Consider the following 20,835-nt stretch of genomic DNA (forward strand, 5'->3'; position numbering starts at 1 on the left):
ACATCTATAATCCTAGCGACTCAAGAGGCTGAGATCTGAGGATTGTGGTTCAAAGCTAGCCCGGACACAAAAGGACCTAAGATTCTTATCTCCAAGTAATCATCAGAAAATCAGAAGTAGCACTGTGGCTCAAGGGGTAGGGTGGCAGCCTTGAGCTGAAGAGCTCAGGGACAATGCCCAGGCCCAGAGTTCAAGTCCCACAACTGGAATAGAAAAATTTTTTTTTAAAAAATCCAGTCTGACAAATTTGTGCTTTTAATTATGGTATTTAGGCCACTTATATTTAATATTTGATAATAGTATGTAGAGTGGCTATTGTAATGTTATGTTAAGCAGATTTTAGTATAAAAAGTATTTCTACGGATAATGGGTTCTGTCACAGAGAGAATGAATTTATTAAGAAGATATAGTAATAACAAATGATTTACATACCTAACATGAAACAAAGGGAGATAGAATTGAAAGGAGAAAGGACAAACCCACAAACAGATTGTATATCTTCTTGTCCTTATTTTGTCATTTTCCATTTTTGTTATATAAGAACGCCTTTTACCTTTTTAAATGCGTAATCAAATCTAAGGCCTCTTTCAGAATAATTTATGGTCTCTAGTGTCTGTGGTATATAATTTTTGTCTGTGAGCTCATCTTTAACAGGAATTATTTTTCATAGGAGTTCTAGAGCACTCAGAGTTATTAAGGTCTCTTTAGACAATTTCTCTTCTCTTTTTCTTTTTTTCTCTCTTCTTCCTTCCTCCTTCCCCATCTCTCTCTTACCATTCCTTTCCTTATTTATTTATTTATTGTTCTGTAAATAGAACTCAGGGCTTCACTCATGGTAGGCATACTTGCCTAATACTAACATTTGAGCCATATCCAAGCTCTTTTACTTTGTGTTTTGTTTCTGAAATAGGCTCTTGAGAACTTTACTTGGGCTTGCCTTGAACTTGCAATCCTCTTTTCTCTGCTTCTGAGTAGCTGGGGTTATAAGAGTGTGCCTGCCATGCCTTGCTTGAGGGTAATTTCATTCTTTCTGTTCCTTTTATGGGTTGGCTCTTTATGGTTACCAATTTCTGCTTCATTTCTGGTACCTATGAATTTGCTTTTGAACTTAGCTGTGTTTTAAAATGAAAATTTAAAAAAAAATCATAACATTTTGCTGCTCGGAACATGGAAATTCCCATGTCTGATTTAATTTTTGTTTTGATTAGATGTCTTAATAGGTTTCCCATGGGAAAAAAATTTTTTTTGACGTCAGTCTTCACTGTCTTGGTGGTTGTCCTTTGTCCTGGAATTATAAAATTATAAGTTGGGAGTTTTTTTTTTTAACTGAGAAAAAAATAACACTTTAGGATTGCAAGCTGTGTTTGCCTTTTTCAGTGGAGACAAGAATTCGTTTTTTGGAGATGCTCTTTTATTTTGGAATATATCATTTGGGTTGACCCTTTGAGTTCTGCTGGTCTGAAGCAAGGCTCTCCCTCAGTCTTGGTGGTTGCAGGAGGGCTCTGATAGGGTCCTAGAAGAGATTGCTTACTCTCTAGTAACATGCATAATTTGTTGAATTATGCCACCGAGGATTGTTTTATTTAGAACACCGCCATTTCCTAATTTGGAATCACACTATCGTATGCCTGAAATTGGTGTGTTCTTGCAAAGTTGTGTATATTACTCTGGGACCGGTTGTTTGCACAAGCTCAGGAGCTAGGGTGGAGAAGAATGTGGGAGAGAAGAGCTTACTTCAGAAGAGGCAGAAGCTGCCAGGGCAGCCCAATCTGGACATGGGAGTTGGCATCCCACCTTGAGATGCTGTTTTGACTTGATCATCCCAGCTTCCCAGAAATGCCCTGGGGGAGGAGGGCATTTGTTTTGGTATCCTAGTTATCAGTATTGCAATCAAGACGTCAATATGGGATGGGGAAGGTGATTCAGGAGGCAGATTTTGGCTGTGAGAGAGGGAACACATCCCCACTTCCTGGGGCTGGGATAGAGATGGAGTCACTACCACCTGGCCCCCAGAGATGGGGTGGTAGTGAGAGACACTTCCTGCTAAGGTAGGAAAAGACTTGGAGGAGGGCGATTTCACTGTCAGTTCCTGGTATAGCCACCTCTGAGAATGATGATTGGATGTCAGTTGGTGGGTACTTATTTTTCTTCCCCCAAGGTTTCAGGAAATCACATTACTTTATCTCTGGCCAGGGTATACAGAATTAGGAGAAAACATGGCTATTGCTTTGGGAGGAGAGTGAGGCCTGATAGGTTTTGGGGCAAAGAGGTGGGGAGAGATGGTGGAGAGAGAAGCTGAGCAAGGAGCAGGCTAGAGCTCTCGGGATTTTATTTTTTAGGCTACTAGAAGGAACTGCGTCCTATCATGTGAGCCATAGAAGGGTATAAAGACAGGTAGAGCTGACTGCAATGTTCCCGGGCTAATGAATGGGAGAACTTGCTCTTGCCATGGCAAAGCTTCAGGGACCAGCCTGTGATTCAAGTTTGAGCAAACCAGTTAGACCTTGAACTTTTCTAACAGAATAGCTAGGAAAGACCATCATATCCCGGCAGGGTCTCTAAATGGATGAGATATAAATATAGAACAAGCAGTGACTAAGAAGGCTTCCTGTCACGTGGTGAGAAAATATGTGAGAGATAGTTTGAGCCACAAGGTTCTGCCGCGGATAATGTCAAGTGGAAATGAGCATTTGGAGGACATGCACCCAAGGACATCGAGGAGAGACTGAACTCAGCCACTCCTGAAGCTTACTTGGTCCTTCCTTTTTCCATGAGTCAATTTTTTTTTCTGATGTAATCTACTTTGTGGCATTTCTCTCATTCATAAGCAAACGTCATCACTGACAGCTATATGAACTGGTTTTCTTTTCCTTAGATTCAGTCGCGCCAGTTGGTAGCAGATTCGAAGTCATTTCTAGATCTCTTCACTGTAGTCATCTTTCTTTGGATTGAGATCTACCCTGGTTCCCTAGAGGAAATTTAAGGAATGGACTGTTCTAGGAAGAAATCAAGATATAAGATTGAGGCCTGGTGGTCAGATGCTGCCTTTGCGGCGAGCTCCTGTTATGAACAAATATGATTAGAATATCCATACTTCTATAAGAAAAATCAAAGCTGGGCATGGTGGCTCACACATGTAAGCCTAGCTACTCAAGAGACTGAAATCTGAGGATCAAGGTTCAAAGCCAGCCCATGCACAAAAAGACCTGAGACTCTTATCTCCAATTAACCTCTAGAAAACAGGAAGTGTGACTTGGCTCAAGGGTAGGTTGGTAGCCTGCAGCTGAAGAGCTCAGGGACAGCGCCAGGCCTAGGTTAAGCCCCAAGACCCCCTCCCCCACACACACAAAAAAAATCAAGCAACTCGGCTGACCATAGGGAACCCTAAGGCCAGCAGCTGGAGCAAACTGAGTTTCTAAGTCTAAATGGGACAGAAATGATTGTGTCCTCCTTTATAGCCCAAAGATCCTAGGACTGCCCTAAAATATGGATCAAGCCACTCAGTCATCTTAACTGGCTGTTAATGAGCCAATCCATCATTTAAAAGTGGCAAGAAGGAAAGCATGGCATCAGATCTAAGCATGGGTGAAATGTGTGTGTGTGTCTGTGTGTGTGTGTGTGTGTGTATGTACACGTGTGTGTGCATACACATACACATTAGCCTGTGGATCAGTCTCTGCCTGCTCAGAAACCCACTCTGAACTAGTTTTAAAATTATTTTCTTCCTTTACCACAATCAAATTATGAGTCTTAAACTTCTTCCCCTACCGGTCTCTATAGGCAACGTAAAAATCCATGATTCATTTGAATAATTCATCCCTAGACTAATTCTGTTGGTTATTCAAATACCATCTTTTTCTTTCCCTGCTCAGATTTAACTATAGCCTAGAGATGTTTCCATCACTTCTGCCTGCCTATCTAAGTTCTCTGCTGCCTAGGTGAGAGGCCCTCCCACACTGGCCCCCACCCTCTTGCACATCCCAGGTCCCAAGTCACTTTTTAGGTATGAGAACTTTCTAGAAATAGCCCAACCCCTCATTTCTCAATTCCTGCTACTTCCTGAGCATGAGAACCAGCCATAGCCTTGAGCTAGAGGATGCCCCCCCTCCAATTTAAACTAGGTCTTGGAGCCCTCTGCCCTCCTGGGGTCAGTTCCTATCAGTCTTCCTCTTTATGGCTGAGCTCCTCTCCATTTGCAGTTCAAACTGTGAGGTGGGGGGGTGGGAGGTGAGGGGGTGGGGGTGTTAGCGATGGAAAGAATCCAGCAAAGTACCACCTCCTTGGAAGCACCGGAGAAATGTTTACCTGGTTCTATCAGAGCCCCACTGTATGCTTTGCTCTAGAGGGATAGAGTCAGGCTGGAGTTAGGCTCCCGCAGGGTCCCCCTTTTCTTACCAGGCAGCTGGGGAAGAGTGAAGGGATCTGTTTGAAAAGCCAGACAAGGCCTGGCCAGTTCTATTCAAAACTTACTCAAGTGCTGTCCAAGCCTCTTTCCTCCTCCTATTTGGGCCCCTCTATCTGAAAAATGAGAAATTGGACCAGATGATGCTCCGAGAAGTAAGCCGTCTTATCTATGGTAGTTTAGGAAGGTATCTAGAGCCAGCACCCCTGCAAGAGCAGAGGCTCTGCTTGTCCCCCAGTGGGGTCCGAAGGTTATGTGGCTGCTGGACTGGCAGGTTTGAGAGGTCCTGAAGAACTAGACAGGCTGAATTTGACTGAGGTGCAGTTGGTGTGGGTGAGAGCCACTCAGAATGAGATCAGAGACTTGGAATCCACGGTGAGGCATCAGTACGTATTCTAAGAACAATGGAAACCATGAAGAAAGTTTTCCTGAGTGACAGCTCCTTAGCTCCCTATTGGTCTACAATCTAGTTTCAGGAATCCTCTTCTCTTATAGAGGTGGCTCCCATTCAGCACACCCATTCCAGTTCCTCAAAGTCTTTGGGCTGACTTCCTGCATCAAGGTTCTGCTGGCCAGGTCTGACAGGCAGGCTACTCAGTCCATTACGTTTTCCTGCCTGGTGACTGTTGCTCTGTGGAAGTGAAGATAGAGGTAGGGGTCATGTGAGACAAAAAACAGCAAATAGAGGACTGGTGTGTGAGAGGGAGGGGAACTATTTGGTGAATAAAATATAAATCACATTATGGTGGCTGCCAAAAGGAGAGAAGTAGTTGATGAAAACCATATGTCTGACTAAGAGGGACGAGGAGCCCTGCTCTGTCTGTGCACAAGTGCCTTGAAGACGTTGCTTTTGGTCTCCCATGCAATGGAAAATCTCCTATTTTAAAGAATACAGTGTTAAGAGGCACTCTGAGACAAACCACGTTTCGCAATTAAGTAGTTTACAAGGTCAGTAAAGAAAAGACAAAATAAGCCAGCTGAAAAGATCTTGCTCAACAAAAAAATGTTTGAAAGTTCAATGTGATAGTCGTAAACCCAAAAATATCCCATAGGCTCCTTTTAGTTTTTTTTTTAATATTTAAATTACATTTTAGTTTTTTAGAGCCAAAAAGAGGAAGTACTCCAGTGATGGAGAAGCAGCTGAAAGTACTTTTAGCACTGGTGGAGTTATGGTATTCCCTGATGTTTCAAAAACCAAGAACAAAAAAAAGACTAATTTTAAAAAAACTATATAATTTCTTACTTTCTCTAAATTGACCCTGAAGCAGACCAAAATCAAACAGACAGACATGACTGCTGTTCACGTTTAGTCTGCAGAAGAGAATTCTAATTTTCTCATCCAGCTCCTAGTTTCAGCATGATGTGGTTCTCCCTTGAATTTTCTTCCAACAAACACTGCTGCTGGGTCTGCCTCCTCAACCCCTCACCCCTCCTGTTTGCAGGCTGGCCCTCTGGAACTTCCTGGTTACCTGCTTTCCCCTGGCCTGCCCTTCTCCCTAACTACATGGACAAAATGTTAGCTTTTTTTTTTTTTTGGATTGAGGATTCTGGATCAAACCCAGGGCCTCATGTAGGCTAAGCAAGCCACTAAGCTATACCTGGGCTCTGGCTTGCCACTCTTAAAGATCCATTTCCAAATTTTAACTACCGTCCTCGGTCTCTGACTTTCCTTGCTTCCAATTCTCCGTGAAATTCTCCATCTTGTCCTCTATTTTCTTGACCATATTAATCACAGCTATTTTAAAGTCTGGATCAGAAAACCCCAAGATCTGGATCCCCTGTGGGGCTGTTTCTATTATGGAGATGCTTCGGGCTCTGCCTGATGTTACCTTTCATCACGGAGGATTTATTTTTTGCTTTCCGGAAGGCAGTTGCAGAAGCGGAAGGTCATCCTAATCCAGCCTGGGATTGGGCTGGTGTGACACTGGCCATCAGACGGGGGGGGGGGGGGGGGGGGGGGGAGGGGGGGCTGCTCTATTTTTAGGTCACCCTTCTTCCTAATGCCTAACTTCTCGGGGTCCTTGCTGCCAGTCTGGCTTGTTCGTTAGGGACCCTTCCTCTTTGGTGGGCTTTCAATTCCCCGTTTATCTGACAAGCTCCACGAGGCTGCCAGCAACTCTACTCTGCTCCTCATCTTTCAGCTAGACTTTACCACTTGGGTGGGTGCGAGAAGAAGGCCCTCAACTGACCCCACGTGCTTCTCTTCTTCCTGAGATGCTGGTTGTCAGCTTTGGCTTCCCTTGTCATCTGAGTTCTTCACATAGCCCCTCCCACCCCCCAACCCCCCAGGGCTAAAACTTGCAGATCTATTTGTCAGTGTTTTATTTCTCTTCTTGATCATCTGCTACTTACAAGTCAGTAAGGATGCCAGAGGGGCAGAGCAACATGGAGTGTTGCCTCCACTGTGCTTCCTCTTTCTGGCTCCTGATGTACTCAGTCCTGGCTGCCCTCAAACAGGTGGCTTTGGATCTTTCCAGCTCATTCTGGATAGAAGGACTGGCCTGTCCACCCTGGGAAGTGGATGCTCTACCTACTCCCTGACTGATCTCACCTAGGCCTGAATGCTTCGAAATGGCTGTAATCCTCTCAGCCTCACTAGCTAACTGCTCTGTGCGTCTCCATGCGTCTCTGCACGGCTATCCCTAACCCCCTAGGTTTGAAATCCTGTTTTTCCATCAGACTTGCAACTACTCTACCTCCCATCCTTGCTCAGCCAAAATCTTGAGGATCATTTCTGGCCTTTCCTGCTCCCTCCTCTGTCTCCCCGGGGTAGTTGAGTCCCCCTTGAGATGTCACATGAAGTCATCCAGTTCTCTCCTTTCAGAGTCCCAGCAGCGCTCACCCCACCTGTGGGATATTCAGTAGTGTCCTCACGGTTCTCCCCAGAGCCTCATGGCCTCCTTCCAACACATTCTCCAGCCACCCCATAAGCAGCATGATCCCTTGAAATCTGATTATGTCATTTCTCGGCATAACACCCTCCAATGACTTCCCATTGCTGTTAACAGAAAGGTTGGAAGGTAAACCTCAAGGAGCCACACAGGGCCCTGCTGGATCTGTCCCAAGCCCCGTTCTGAGCTTGGCCCTTGACACACTGCACTCTTCCCTACCTTCTCGCTTCTACAACACCCTAAGTTTCTTTAAGGGAGATATTCGTATATCTCCCTTTATTTCTGTATCCACTTCTCTTTGGTCATAGCACAGCCATAACCCCACGATTAACCGACTGACTGCTGACTACCGTCCCCCCCTCCCTTCCTCTCATCTGTTTGTCTTAGGCATTACTCTAGCTGTAGAACTTGCAAAATGCCTATGACACCTCAAAAGAGTTATGTTAAAAATCTTTTTGAATCAGTGAGTAGAAGACTAGGACGGAAGAAGATGGCCACCCGCAATCTCCAGTTGCCCAGCAGAAGCAGGACAGCAAACACAGCAAGAAGGTGTCTGGGAGAGGACATTTTGTTGGCAAGTGTCTGACAGCATGACCATGAGAGTAAGAAATTCTAAATTGCTGTCGAAGGCAGTCATATTGCTGGGTGTGAAGCGCAGGTGGGGAGCCGGCAGCTCTGAGTTCCAGTCCCAGGCTTGGCCCAAATCATGACAGATGGCCTTTGTGTTGTGCTTTGCGGTTTAGGGGATATTTCCACAGATAGGATCTCATTAGACTGGCTCTGTGACCTCCAGCAAGCTGCTTTTAGAGGCCCGTGGGGGAGGCCTGAGAAGATGGGCGGGCAGCCTCCAGAGCCAGCTGAATTTGGTCTCCTCCTTGTTCTTGGACAAATCTCCTCTCAGTTTTGGCCTCAGTCAACTCATCCATAAAGTACAGAGGCAAACAAGATAAGCTCTAAGGTTTGACCAGAAAATAGCAGAATTACAAATTTGTAACTTCTGGATTCAGAAGGCAGCTTTTAGGAGTTTTCTTTCTCCTCTAGTTGTTCCTCCTCCTCCTCTTCCTCTTCCTCCTCCTCCTCCTCTTTCTCTTCCTTCTCCTTTTTTTGTTGGTGGTGGGGCTTGAACTCAGGGCCTTGGTGCTGATGCTAAGCTCTTTCTCTGGACTAGTGCTCTACCACTTTGAGCCACAGCTCCATTTCTGGTTTGCTGGTGGCAAATGGAGATTTAGAGATAAGAGTCTTATGGATTTTCTTGCCTGGGCTGGCTTTGAACCACAATCAGATCTCAGCCTCTGGAGTAGCTAAGATTATAGGCAAGAGCCACGGGTATCCAATAGCTATTCTTCACTTTCAACACAAGTGGTGGGGGAAGTGTCCCAGCAACAGAGAGATGGCCAACAGAGATAAGTTAGCTCTGAAACAGGGCTTTTGTGTCCCCTGTTCCGTCCAGGTCCCCTCTGCCTCTAAGAGCCTAGATTCAACCCCAGCCTACTGAAATCCCAGAAACCTTCACGTGTCTCCCAGAAATACCACAGGTCCTCCAGGACAGTCACTTGGGACCTTTTGGACCATTGTTTGCCCACAGGCTGAGGTTTCTTAATCAGAAGATTCCAGGGTAGAAAATGAAGGTTTGAGAGTCCTTGACACAGCTGTTTGTTGGTGGGAGGGGAGCTAAGCTCACGCGGACCTGTCCAAGCAGCAGTGCTATAACCCAGGGTGTGACGTGGGGTATTGCATCTGATGCAAGTCGGAAAAGGTCAGGGTCACCCTTGTTCAGGGGCCAAGAATGTTTCCTTTCACAGTGCCATCCGCTCTGCCTTGTCTATGAATGTCAAGGACCCTCACTGTTTTTTCTGAGGAGTTTTTCAATGGCTGTGGTCATTGAAAATTTGTGTGTGTGTGTGTGTGTGTGTGTGTGTGTGTGTGTGTGTGAGTGATCTGGGTTAAGCTCTGGGTAACTAGCAGCTGTCATGCTATGCAGACTCTTGAGTGACATCTGGCCTGGGAGATGTGATGGAATGCTCTGCCTGCAAGGCAGCAGGGGTGTTCGTGGGCTCCCTTGGGGGGCTTTGAATGGGGCTCCCAGCTGCTACAACTGCAGTGCCAGCCTCCCTGGTGGCATGGTCCTTCTTTACCTGTCTTGTTTTATGAGCTGTAGTCTCTGCTTCCCTGAGCTTTCCCTTCTGATTCTCAAGAGTCTGATGGATTAATAAGAATAAGAATGGCTGGCCATCTGTAATCCTAGTTACTCTGGAAACTGAAATCTGAGGATAGTGGTTCAAAGCTAGCCTAGGCAGGAAAGTCCATCAGACTCTCATTTCCAATTAATTACCGAAAACAAGACAAAACAAAAAACAACAGCAACCAGAAGTAGAGCTGTGGCTCAAGTAGTAGAGTACTAGCCTTAAGCACAAAAGCTCAGAGACAATGCCTAGGTCCTGAATTCAAGCCCCAGGATCGGCACATACACACACACAATAATAAAAAAAAGAAATTGGCAACTTCTGCCCCCCACCCCATTGCTGTAACATTTGGTTTCCTTGCCCCCCTACCCTTGGCAATGTGAAAATACTTTCTTAGGAGAAAGTATGGGACAACAAAATATAAAGATTTATGTTTCAGGACATTGTTCATACTCTCCCTACCTGAAATAGTGTGCAGGAACTGTCCATGAGCTTCAGTTTGGGCTCCAAAAGTTGGGGCTTAGTGGGCTCTGCATCTTTGGCGAGGCCCCTGAGCTCTCCAGCTCCCTGCACCTTATCCCTGGGGCTTGTGGGAATGTCTGAGTTCCTGTTAGGTTGCCATCAGGCCAGGGAAGCTATGAGCTCTGCTTTGTCCACTCCTTCAACCCTACTGCACCTTCATGGACTAGCTGTCTTCCTCTTGTCCTTATTGTGTTGTTCCAAGACTCCATATCCTTCCTGCTTACCCAAGATGCCCCAAAGAAACCCAGAAACCACACTCCCCAACACACACTCCATGGCTGCTTCTTGCAAGAATTTAGAGGATTTTAGAATCCCCTGTGCTGACAAAGCACAGTGTTGCAGCCTGCTGGGAACTTACACAAAAGTCGAGGTTCAGAGCTAGCTGGTGACTTGTCCCAGCAGGATCTACGCAAGGCTCCAGCACTGAATGATTGCTGTGGGTGGAGCTCCGTGGGCTACAGGCCTGTGCTGAGGAAATAGATCAGCCTTGTCTCTTTTATAAATTCCTTTAATAATATTTACGGTGGCTTATGGTGTGCCAGGCACTCAGTTAGCATTTAAACACCTCTTCACATTTTAAAAATAACAGTTTTAAGATACAATTGACATACTAAACAATTCACGCTTGTAAAGTATATACCTTGGTGGTTTCTTAGGTATTCAAAATGTTCCACAATCCCCATTATCTAATTTTAGATCATATTTACTATTTCTACACCCGTTAGGGGGACCCAGTCTTCTTTCCCCATAGCTGGAGAATCATATACCACTAATTGTGGCTAATTGTGGCTAGTTTCTTTTATTTAGTAGTGTGTGTGTGTGTGTGTGTGTGTGTGTGTGTGTTTATGTGTGCATGTACATACATGTATCAGTACTGAGGCTTGAATTCAAGGCCTAGGTGTGGTCCTTGAGCTTTTTCACTAAAGGCTGGTATTCTACCACTTGGGCCACAGTTCCACTTCTAGCTTTTTGTTGGTTTCTTGGAGATAAGAATTTCATCTGCTTTTCTGCCCAAGCTGGCTTTAAGCCATGCTCCTTAGATCTCAACTTCCTGAGTGGCTTGAATTATAGGCACAAGCCGCTGATGCCTGGCCATCTTTTTTTTTTTTTTGATCATGAATCCATAGATCATTTCTTTTTATTGCCAAATGCTACATTTTATGAGTATAGCATATTTAATTTCTCCTTCGCCAGCTGATGGATATTTGGGTGGCTTCCACTGTTGGAATGTTGTGAACAAGGCTACTCTGAACATGATTGTGGAAATTTTTCTGTGGACACATGTCCTCATTTCTCCTGAGCATGCACAGAGGAGTAGAGCTGTAGACTCCTGTTGTACTCTGCTTCCCATTTGGAGGAATGGAGAGACTCTTCCAGGTAGCTGCACCATTTATTATTCCTATCAGCTGTGCATGCACGTCTAACATTTATGTATTCTTTCCCATTTTCCTCTTGGACAACATCCAGCCTAGTGGATGTACAGAGGTATCTCATGGTAGCTTTGATTTACATCTGTCTACCTGCTAGCTAATGCATATCTTGCCACTTGCTCCTTGGCCATTCATGTAGCTTCTTTGGAGTATCATCTATTCAGATTTATTCCCCTCCCCCACACCCTTCTCCCTCCCCACCCCCCCTGCTTTGTACCAGTGCTGAAGTTTGAATGCAGGGCCTGGACACTGTATTAGAACTCTTTTGTTCAAGGCTAGCACTCTATCTCTCGACCCATAGCTCTGCTTCCAGCTTTTTGGTGGTTAGAGATAGCAGTTAGATGTAGTTTCCTGCCCAGGCTGATACTGATTCAGTATCATGATTCATGATCCACAGATTTCAGCCTCCCGAGTAGCTAGATTATAGATATGGGTCAGGTAGTGTCCAACCAATTCCCCCCCCCCCTTTATTTTGTCAGTCGTGGGACTTGAACTCTGGACCTGGGTGCTGTTCCTGAGCTCTTCAGCTCAAGGCTACCGCCCTACCTTTTGAGCCACAGTGCCACTTCTGGTTTTCTGGTGGCTAACTGGAGATGAGTCTCACAGACTTCAGTGCTCCGGCTGGCTTTGAACCATGATCCTCAGATCTCAGCTTCCTGAGTCGCTAGGAGTAGCCACTGTGCCCGGCCTGCCCTTTTTATAAAAAAGCTCATTTGTCTTTTTATTGTTGAATGGTCAAGAATGCTTTACAACTATTGAATCAAGTTCTTTTTCAATGCCTGTGGAGTGATAAGAGATGCTCAAGTCAAGATGGAGGCAGGAGATTCAGTTTTGAGAATCTGTAAAGTTCATTACAAGGTGACAGAAACCTTGCAAAAAAGGTACCCCATAGCATGCAGGCTAGAGCGGAGGATGAAGAGCTGGTCTTTGGGAAGGAGCCTGCTCACCACGCATTCTCACCCTCTTCAGATATGTTTAGAAGAGGAGTTAGGGAGCACAGAAGCTGGAGGGGGAGAGCTGCAGGTATGCAGATTGGTTAGTGACTTGAAGGCAGAATCACTTGAAAGGATTTTTCTTTCTTTCTTTCTTTCTTTTTTTTAATAGTATACTCTTTTCTTTCTTAAGGAAATTAGACACTACATAAAAAGCATTTTGGAATTACAAAAAGATATGCAAATGTAAGATGACATTCTTATTGCTACTATTGTTATTTGTGGGAACCAATGAAAAACCTTGTCTAGAATAAAATTGCAAAACCTGTGGAGGGGGCAGGAGTGGCAGAGGATGGAGGCTGGGAGAATAAAAGCTAAAGGAGAGAGCAGGGTTAGCAGAGATGGCAAACTGAGTGTGTGTGTGTGTGTGTGTGTGTGTGTATCACACACACACACACACACACACACACACACACAGAATGACAAAAAGAGACAGAGAAATGGGATGGAAGGAGACCTTTGTGATTTCTGTCACATTCCTTTACCACCAGTAAAACTATTTACTTAATATTTTTCTTTAAATGGGCTCCTATTCCTTTTTATTAAAAGACTATATTTGTAAAGGAAACATTATATCAGAGTTGTAAATGACGAACCTGTATTGTTTTTAGAAGGGAAGGTACTCTATAAAACCCAGACACTGCTATCCAGTTCTAGCTGGATCCCCAGGCAGTCTGGAACACTGTCCTGGTCTTCTCAGGCAGGGTCTCAGCTCACAGTAGGGAGTGACCCCCTTGGAGGCCACTGAGGGCCCCCCACCCCCCCGCCGTGCTGGCTTGTAGCTGGTCCTTGATTTCTGCCTCTCACACACATACCACAGCAGTGAATCTACACTGGTGGAAGGAGCGTATCTGGTGCACACTGATGAACAATGTGTGTCTGGTTCCTGCAGGAAAGGCTGTTGTCTGTCTTATTTCTGGGCCTCTGCTGCCCAGCCAACAAATGGAGGCTGAGTTAACAGCTAAAAGCCCTAAGCTGCAGGATGGTTCTCTCTGCTTCTGTTGTCTTCCTTTTAGGAAGTATCAGCCGAGTGTTAAAGACACAACAGGCTGGTGTCAAGCTGCCATTCACACCTCAAGTAATTGTGTAATCAGGAGGGCGGATTGAGCAAAACAAGAAAGTAGCAGCTTCCTATATGAAGTCCTGAAGACCCTCTGGCTTCCTTTGGTGTCCCACACTGGGGGACTCCTCAGACAGGCACTTTGCCCAGCCCTCACACATCATTTAACCTCAGCAACTTCCCCTGAATGAGCAGGGAGGATCCCCTTACCAGCCCTGGGGCTTGAATGAATGGCCCAAGTGCTTTCCCTAAGCTTTATTTTTGCTCAAGGCTAGCACTCCCACTTGAACCACAAATCAACCTCTGGCATTTTGAAGGTTAATTGGAAATAAGAGCTTTTGGACTTTCCTGATTAGGCTGGCTTTGAACCACAATCCTCAGATCTCAGCCTCCTGAGTAGCTAGGATTTCAGGAGTGAATACCTGGCTGCAGCTCCAACTTTTAAAAGTATTATCAGCCAGAGTTCAGCCCAGGCTGAACAGTCTGTGAGGCTTTTTTTTTTTTTTTTTGTGCTCTCTCCTGGAGCTTGAACTCAGGGTCTGGGCACTGTTCTTGAGCTTTCTCATGGCTAGTGCTCTACCACTTGAGCCACAGTACCACTTCTGTTTTTTTCTGTGTATGTGATACCAAGGAATAGAACCCATGTCTTGGTGCATGCTAGGTGAGTACTCTACTACTAGGCTCTTAATTAACCAGTATAAAGCTGAAAGTAAAGCTGTGACTCAAGTGGTAGAGTGCCAGAGTTGAGCACAAAGAGCTAAGGGACAAAATTCAGGCCCAAGTTCAAACCCCACTGCCAGCACACACACACACACACACACACACACACACACACACACACACACACACACACACACTAACATCATTTACCCTTTATTGAGTACTCAGGATGTAGCATATATCTTATTAAATAAGAGCTTTCCCTATATCACCATTTAATTTTATCATTGCAATAATAATAAAAAATAAGAATTTATTAGTTCCATTTTGTAGATGAGGAAACTAAGGCTTTGGAGTGGCTTCAGGATTTGCTTGCAGGGCAGCCAGGACTTAATATTTCAAAGTCCATCTCAAGCACCATGCATCACAGACATTTAAGTGCTCCCGTCTACATGAAGACTCCCTGCCCTGCACACCTGTACCTGTCAAGTGTGAGCTCTCATGACACCGGCCTCTGTGCACACACACTGGAATGTCCATGTGTGTGATCTGTGTGCATGATGTATGCATGGGTGTGTGGAGTATACATTTCCTGAGGACTGAGAATGCATTTAGTCACCTCTCTCCAGAGTCCCTGGAGCCAGCAGCTGTGGAGTAAGTAAAGAAAGGAGGGCTCTGTCTCCCTGGAGGACAGACAAGGAAATAGTGCACAGTTGCATTTGCTCATTCTCTCTCCCACAACACCGCCCCCCCATCCCCTCCCTGTCTCCCAGGAGGTCAGAGGGAGAGCACAGTGTGATGCTTTCATTCCAGGTGCTATTGGATTGGTCAGAGCTGGTGCAGCTTCGTTGTTAGGAGGCCCAAGTGGACGCTATCCTGAGTGGCTTTCCACCTGTGACCTCACATCTGTACAGAGTCTCTGTATCCAAAACTTCATGCCATCGAATTGAACCGAGCCACCGGGAACCTGTGCTTTTTTGTCTTTCCATCCCACAACCAACACAGTACTTGGGACCTGGTACTCACACTTCCTGGGCACTTACTATGTGCCAGGCTTAATGTTCAGCATCAACTTACTGAATCTCCCTACCAGGCCTATGATGAGGGCACAGGCTGTGTAGTTTGCCTAGGTTACGTGGTCATCATGTGGCAGATCTGGGATTCAGTCCTGGGCAGGATGACTCCTGAGACATCCACATGTCTCTCAAGACTGTTTGTTATTGGGCTCCCCTTCCATTTGTTGTTTTGAAGATGATGTCTCGCAGCCCAGGGGAATCAAAAGAACTCTGGAGCAACTTCTGCCAACTCAGGGGCAAAAAGTAGAATGCAAGTCACCACGGCAACTGGATCCACTGGTTGTGGCAACTGATGAGCCCTTAGGCTGAGGTTCTACTGCTGGCAGGGTAGAGGCTGGGGTTGGCATGGGGCAGTGTTTGAGGTACCAGATGCACTGGGAAGACCTGGAAGAGTACCAGGTGGGTAGGGCAGGCTAGAAATGTTGGGCAGAGGTGGGGGTCTCCCAGGACAGATGGGGTGACAGCAGGAACTCCTGCCTCAGGTTCTAGATCAGTCTTCCAGCTTCCTTCCCTCAACATCTCCTGCCTCAGAGCACAGGTTTGGGTTCTATCTTTGATCTTGTCTTTGTGCTACGATGCCTCTTGACATGATAGGGAGGAGGGCAGGGCACCATTTCCTCCTCTGCCCCTTTCAGGCACCTCCTACCTCAGTCTGGAGTACCTCTATTTCCTAGCTATGGGACAAGAGCAAGGCTTTTCTTTCCCTGCCCTGAGGTGCCTCACTTCTTTCTCCCCAAGGAGCAGGGACAGGACTGGACTAAGTGCCAAGTTGCCTCTTTGATTTGTTGCAGGCCCTGACTTTCCTGACCAGAAATGAAATCCTGTGGTGAGTAGAAGATCTCCATGCCCTTTTCTTCCCTTTACCTCACCCAGAGCTGGGGTCTCCTCTGAGACAGCCTCACTCTGACTCCTAGGATGGTCCCTGCTCAGAGCTACACAGCCCTGCAGTGTAGGTAGACAGTGTGCAGGGAAGGATGCAAGCCCTGAGACCTTGCTGCAACTAGAGCGACATCAAGCTCAGGCTGGGATGTCTTTTTGGCCACTCAGGACATAGTATCATAGAGCTGGCAGGGCCTCCTTGGGATAATGTGAAAAGCTGAAGGCCTTAGGAATCGTAGGGCCGACGCCCATGCCGGTCACCCATGGCTGGGGAAGTTGGATACATCACTGACCCTCAACCTGTCTCTAAGATTTTCCCTCCAAATTTCTTTCTAGGGATTGCTGGATATGAGGCATCATAGAGGTAGTGGGCTCATGGGTAACTGGCCAAAGGCCCTATTCTCACAGGTCCCTGACTGATGGAGAAAGTTCTCAGCCAAAAACAATCACTGTACAGCATGGAGATGCCATGGTATCTCCTCTTGGAATTGCTGAGAGAGTGGGTGGGATGACAGGTGGCAGGGATTTGGCCTGAGTGCTTAGCAAAGCCTAGAAGGTACATAGCAAACTCACCTGGAGATTTTGGACTCTGGGTCCCTTTTCCTCCCCTCATCATCTCTGCTTGAGCTAACCCCACCTCTACCCCGTGTCCAACCTAGAGGCAACAAGTATGAGACTCCATGTACAAACAGGATGAGGGATGGCCAGGTAACCGGGAGCTACAGAGACCAGGAAACTTGGGATTGTGCTGTTTCCTTTGCATGTGTGTGTGTGTGGGGGGGGCGATCCTGGGGCTTGAACTAAAGGCCTGGATGCTGTCCCCAGGCATTTTTGTTCAAGGCTAGAGCTCTACCACTTTTGTAACAGCTCCACCTCTGGATTTCAGGTAGTTTAGTGTAGGTAAGAGTTTCACAGACTTTCCTGCATGGACTGGCTTTGAACCACAATCCTCAGATCTCAGATTCCTAAGTAACTAGGATTACATTTAAAAGTAATATAGATTAAATACAAAAATATATGACACCTTATGACCCATATTTTACTACCTACATAATTCTTATTGAAGCAGAAATAAAAAATGAAAACGAAAAGAAATAATGTATGAGCATGCCTAGAAATTCAATAGGATCCAAGTCCCATAAGAAGAGTAAATGTCTCCATTTTCTCTTCCCAGGCCTCTATGACTCAGGCCTTGATCACTGTGGGTTTATCACTCAGGATCCCAGGAGAATAATTGATGAGTAGACTCATACACATCCTTCCCCCGGTGGTAACCATACATCTTCCTCCCACTCATTCTGCTCTGTACCTTTCTTTCTTTCTTTCTTTCTTTCTTTCTTTCTTTCTTTCTTTCTTTCTTTCTTTCTTTTCTTTTCTTTTTTATTGTCGAGGTAACGTATAGAGGGGTTACAGTTACATTCACTAGATGGTGCATTACTTCTCACACATCGATACCCCTTCTCATGTTTTTGTCCCCATATCCCTCCCTCCACCCTCTCCCAAGCATCTTGTTTTTCCCCCTTTCCCTTCCTATTTCAAATAAACAAATAAATGTGTATACAATATACCAGGTAACAAAATCAGATACAGTAACAATATGAGATTAACCAAGCGGCAACTAAGGAGAAGAGAAATAACAGTACATTAAGAACAACAATCACACAAGATAAAGCTTCTGCACCTTTTTTTTTTCTTCAAAGCTTCCCTCTTAGCCAGTTTTGCACAAAGCACATAAAAATCTGCCTCATTCTTTTTTAATGGCTACGGGTCATTTCCTGTGTGAATGAACCATCATTCATTCATTACCAAACCTCTGTTATAGGTACTTAAGTTGTTTATGGTTTTTACTTTTTATAAATGTTGGTATATTAAGCATTTATGTACAAAATGCTTTATCAAACAGATAAGATTAAATCCAGTGGAGAAATTTCTTCTCACAGAACTGCTGGGAGGGATGATTATGAGTTCAAGGCTAGTCTGGGCTTTATAGAAAGTTCCAGGAAAGCCAGAAGAACATAGAGAAACCCTATCTTTAAAAAAGTTAGGGGCTGAGAGTTTGGCCTAGTGGTAGAATGTTTGCCTAACATCCATGAAGACCTGGGTTCAATTCCTCGGTACCACATACATAGAAAGAGCCAGAAATGGTGGTATGGTCCAAGTGGTAGAGTTCTAGCCTTGAGAAAGCCCAAGGACAGCTCTCAGGCTCTGAGTTCAAGTCCCAGGACTGGCAAAAAAAAAATAAAAAAATTCAAAAAAAAAAGTTAAACAAGGGAGGGGGTGGAGAGAGGGAAATGGGGACAAAAACATGAGAAGGGGTGTCAATGTGTGAGAAGTAATGCATCCTCTATCAGGCAAATATAACTGTAACCCCTCTATACATTACAAAAAAAAATTAAACAAAAAAGCCAGATGCAGTAGCTCCTGTTTATAATCCCAGCCACATGTGAAGCAGAAGTTAGAGGGTCATGGTTTGAGGTTGCCCTAGGAAAAGCTTGAGACCCCATCAGAAAACCAAAACAGAACATAGGAGAACTTGGTAAGAGCAAGGCCCTGAATTCAAGGCCTAGTATTCAAAAAACCAGAACCAAGCAAAAAATTTACAAAGAAACTAAAGTGCTGGGCAAGGAGCAGATATTTTTTTTTTTTTTTTTGCCAGTCCTGGGCTTGAGCTCAGGGTCTGAGCACTGTCCTTGGACTTTCTCAAGGCTAGAGCTCTACTACTTGAGCCTCAGCACCACTTCCGGCTTTTTTCTATGTATGTGGTACTGAGGAATTGAACCCAGGTCTTCATGCATGCTAGGCAAGCACTCTACCACTAGGCCAAACTCCTGGCCCAAGGAGCAGATACATTTAAAAGTTGATAGTGTGACAGGATTGTTCTTCGAGAAGTTACATTGGTTTGTCCTATCATCCGTGCAACATGGCCAGGCTCCTTTTTCCATACTTGGGACTCTGAACATTGAACCCTAAGGAATAAATGTGTCAGTGGTAGGGTGGGTAGTGATAATGAGTACCTGAGAAGAGGGATGAATATGGGTATCTGGGGTTCTATTCTTGAACATTGACATTCTCTTCGCCTCCTCTCCCCCTTCCCTTGTGCATGTGTGTGTGCGCGCACACTACACACACACACACACACACACACACACTTTGCTCTGTATTAGTCTTCTGAGGAAACAAGTCATCCTCAGGAACTCCTCCTCCTGAGCTATCTATCCTGGTCTTAAGGTGGTCTACTCGGACCATGGTCTTGGAAGCAGCTGAAGATTGGAACAACTGGTGAGGCCTGGAGATGTTGAAAATAGGAAAGGCACTGTACATGACCCTTATGCTTACATCAATGCTCATAGACCAGTCAACAGGATTCTGACTTAGATAAAAAGAAGAATCCTTGGAATCAGAGGCTCACACCTATAAATCTAGCTATTCAGGAGGCTAAGACCTAGAAGACAGTGATTTGAAGCCAATTTGGTCAGAAAGGTCGGTGAGACTCTAGCAAAAAGCCAGAACTGGAAGCATGGTTCATGTGGTAGAGCACTAGCCATAAGCAGAGCATAAGACCCTGAGTTCATACACTAATAATAATATGAGAAGGCAAGAAAAAGAAAGACAGAGGCATCATATTCAATAAGTGTCAAAGCAAATGATTAAATTCAGAGAGTAAATTTAGGGAGCTTCCAGTTAGCATTGAAAAATACAAAGCTTCTATCTCTGTTTTCTCTACTAAGAGTGGAGACAAGAAAGAAAAAAAGGAAGGAAGGAAGGAAGGAAGAAAGAAAGAAAGAAAGAAAGAAAGAAAGAAAGAAAGAAAGGAAAAGAAGGAAGGAAAGAAAGAGAGAAACCACAGGGACAAAAAGGACCTAAGAGATTAACAGTAGATGAGAAAAGTTAAGAAAACTGTAAAAAGTGCAAAGCAGATAGACACATGACACAGACTTAGCTAAGCCAAATTGCTGTCAGGCTTGGGGTGACTAGAACCCACCAAGGCCCAGGAACCTAAGTATTAACTCTTGGAGAAAAGAAAAAGGACTTGCAAGAAAGAAATTGCTCAGGGCCAGTAAGCAAGCTTGTAATTCTAGATACTTGGGGGAGGTAATCAGGGGATTGTGGTCCATGGATTGCCTGGACCAAAAAGCAAACAATAGCTATCTCCAGCAGTGAGTGGACCCAGTAGTGTGTACCTGTGATCCCAAGTGACAAGGTAAGAAAAATAGCTGAGTGCAGTGGCATGCACCTGTTACCCTAGTCATGTGGGAGTCACAAATAGGATGATCACAGTCCAGGCTAATCAGGACAAGAGGAAATGAGACCAATAAATAACCAATGTGAAAGGAGCAGTTCAAGTGGTAGCATGCCTGCCTAGCAAGTGCAAGGCCCTGAGTTCAAATCCTTGTGCTGAAAAAAAAAGTAATCTTGTGACACTGGGGAACTTGGCCATAAACAATGTTTTTGAATAACAATTATCCAGAACAGTAATGCACAGTGAATATCAATTCACACAAGTTATTTTATATTGGGAGGTTGGAGAAAAGAGACCTAGAGGAAATAAATCCTCTTTTTATTGGAGGATGTCACATAATAATGTCTTTAATTGTATTGACAATTGGCAGTCCCACAGTATTCAGAAATACTATGCAACGCTTAAGTGAAAAGCCAAGAGAAAATAGCATGGTGTTTGTGAAATGTTGCCTCTGGAGAAGAGAGGTAGAGTGGTGGTGTGGGTGCTGGGTACTGGTCATT

The 20,835-nt window shown here is 45.0% G+C and overlaps 1 protein-coding gene across 6 annotated transcripts in view; it reads left to right on the forward strand.

The window, feature by feature from the left end:
• Nucleotides 1–20,835, forward strand: part of Cib4 (calcium and integrin binding family member 4) — a 93,807-nt gene that overhangs the window by 28,594 nt on the left and 44,378 nt on the right. For 2 of the 6 annotated variants that reach the window (XM_090337329.1, XM_090337330.1), the window contains exons 1-2: nucleotides 15,531–15,615; nucleotides 16,008–16,042. The exons of 2 other annotated variants lie outside the window; for them this stretch is intronic. In XM_090337329.1, coding sequence (XP_090193455.1) covers nucleotides 15,562–15,615; nucleotides 16,008–16,042 — 89 coding nt within the window. In that variant the 5' untranslated portion in view covers nucleotides 15,531–15,561. Of the gene's footprint in view, nucleotides 1–15,530; nucleotides 15,616–16,007; nucleotides 16,043–20,835 lie in introns of those variants that run through there. 2 more of the 6 variants (XM_090337334.1, XM_090337331.1) reach the window with 1 other exon arrangement.

This window comes from Megascapheus bottae, chromosome 7 (assembly GCF_031878675.1).
Source record: "Megascapheus bottae isolate mThoBot1 chromosome 7, mThoBot2.hap1, whole genome shotgun sequence".
Taxonomy (NCBI): Eukaryota; Metazoa; Chordata; class Mammalia; order Rodentia; family Geomyidae; genus Megascapheus; species Megascapheus bottae.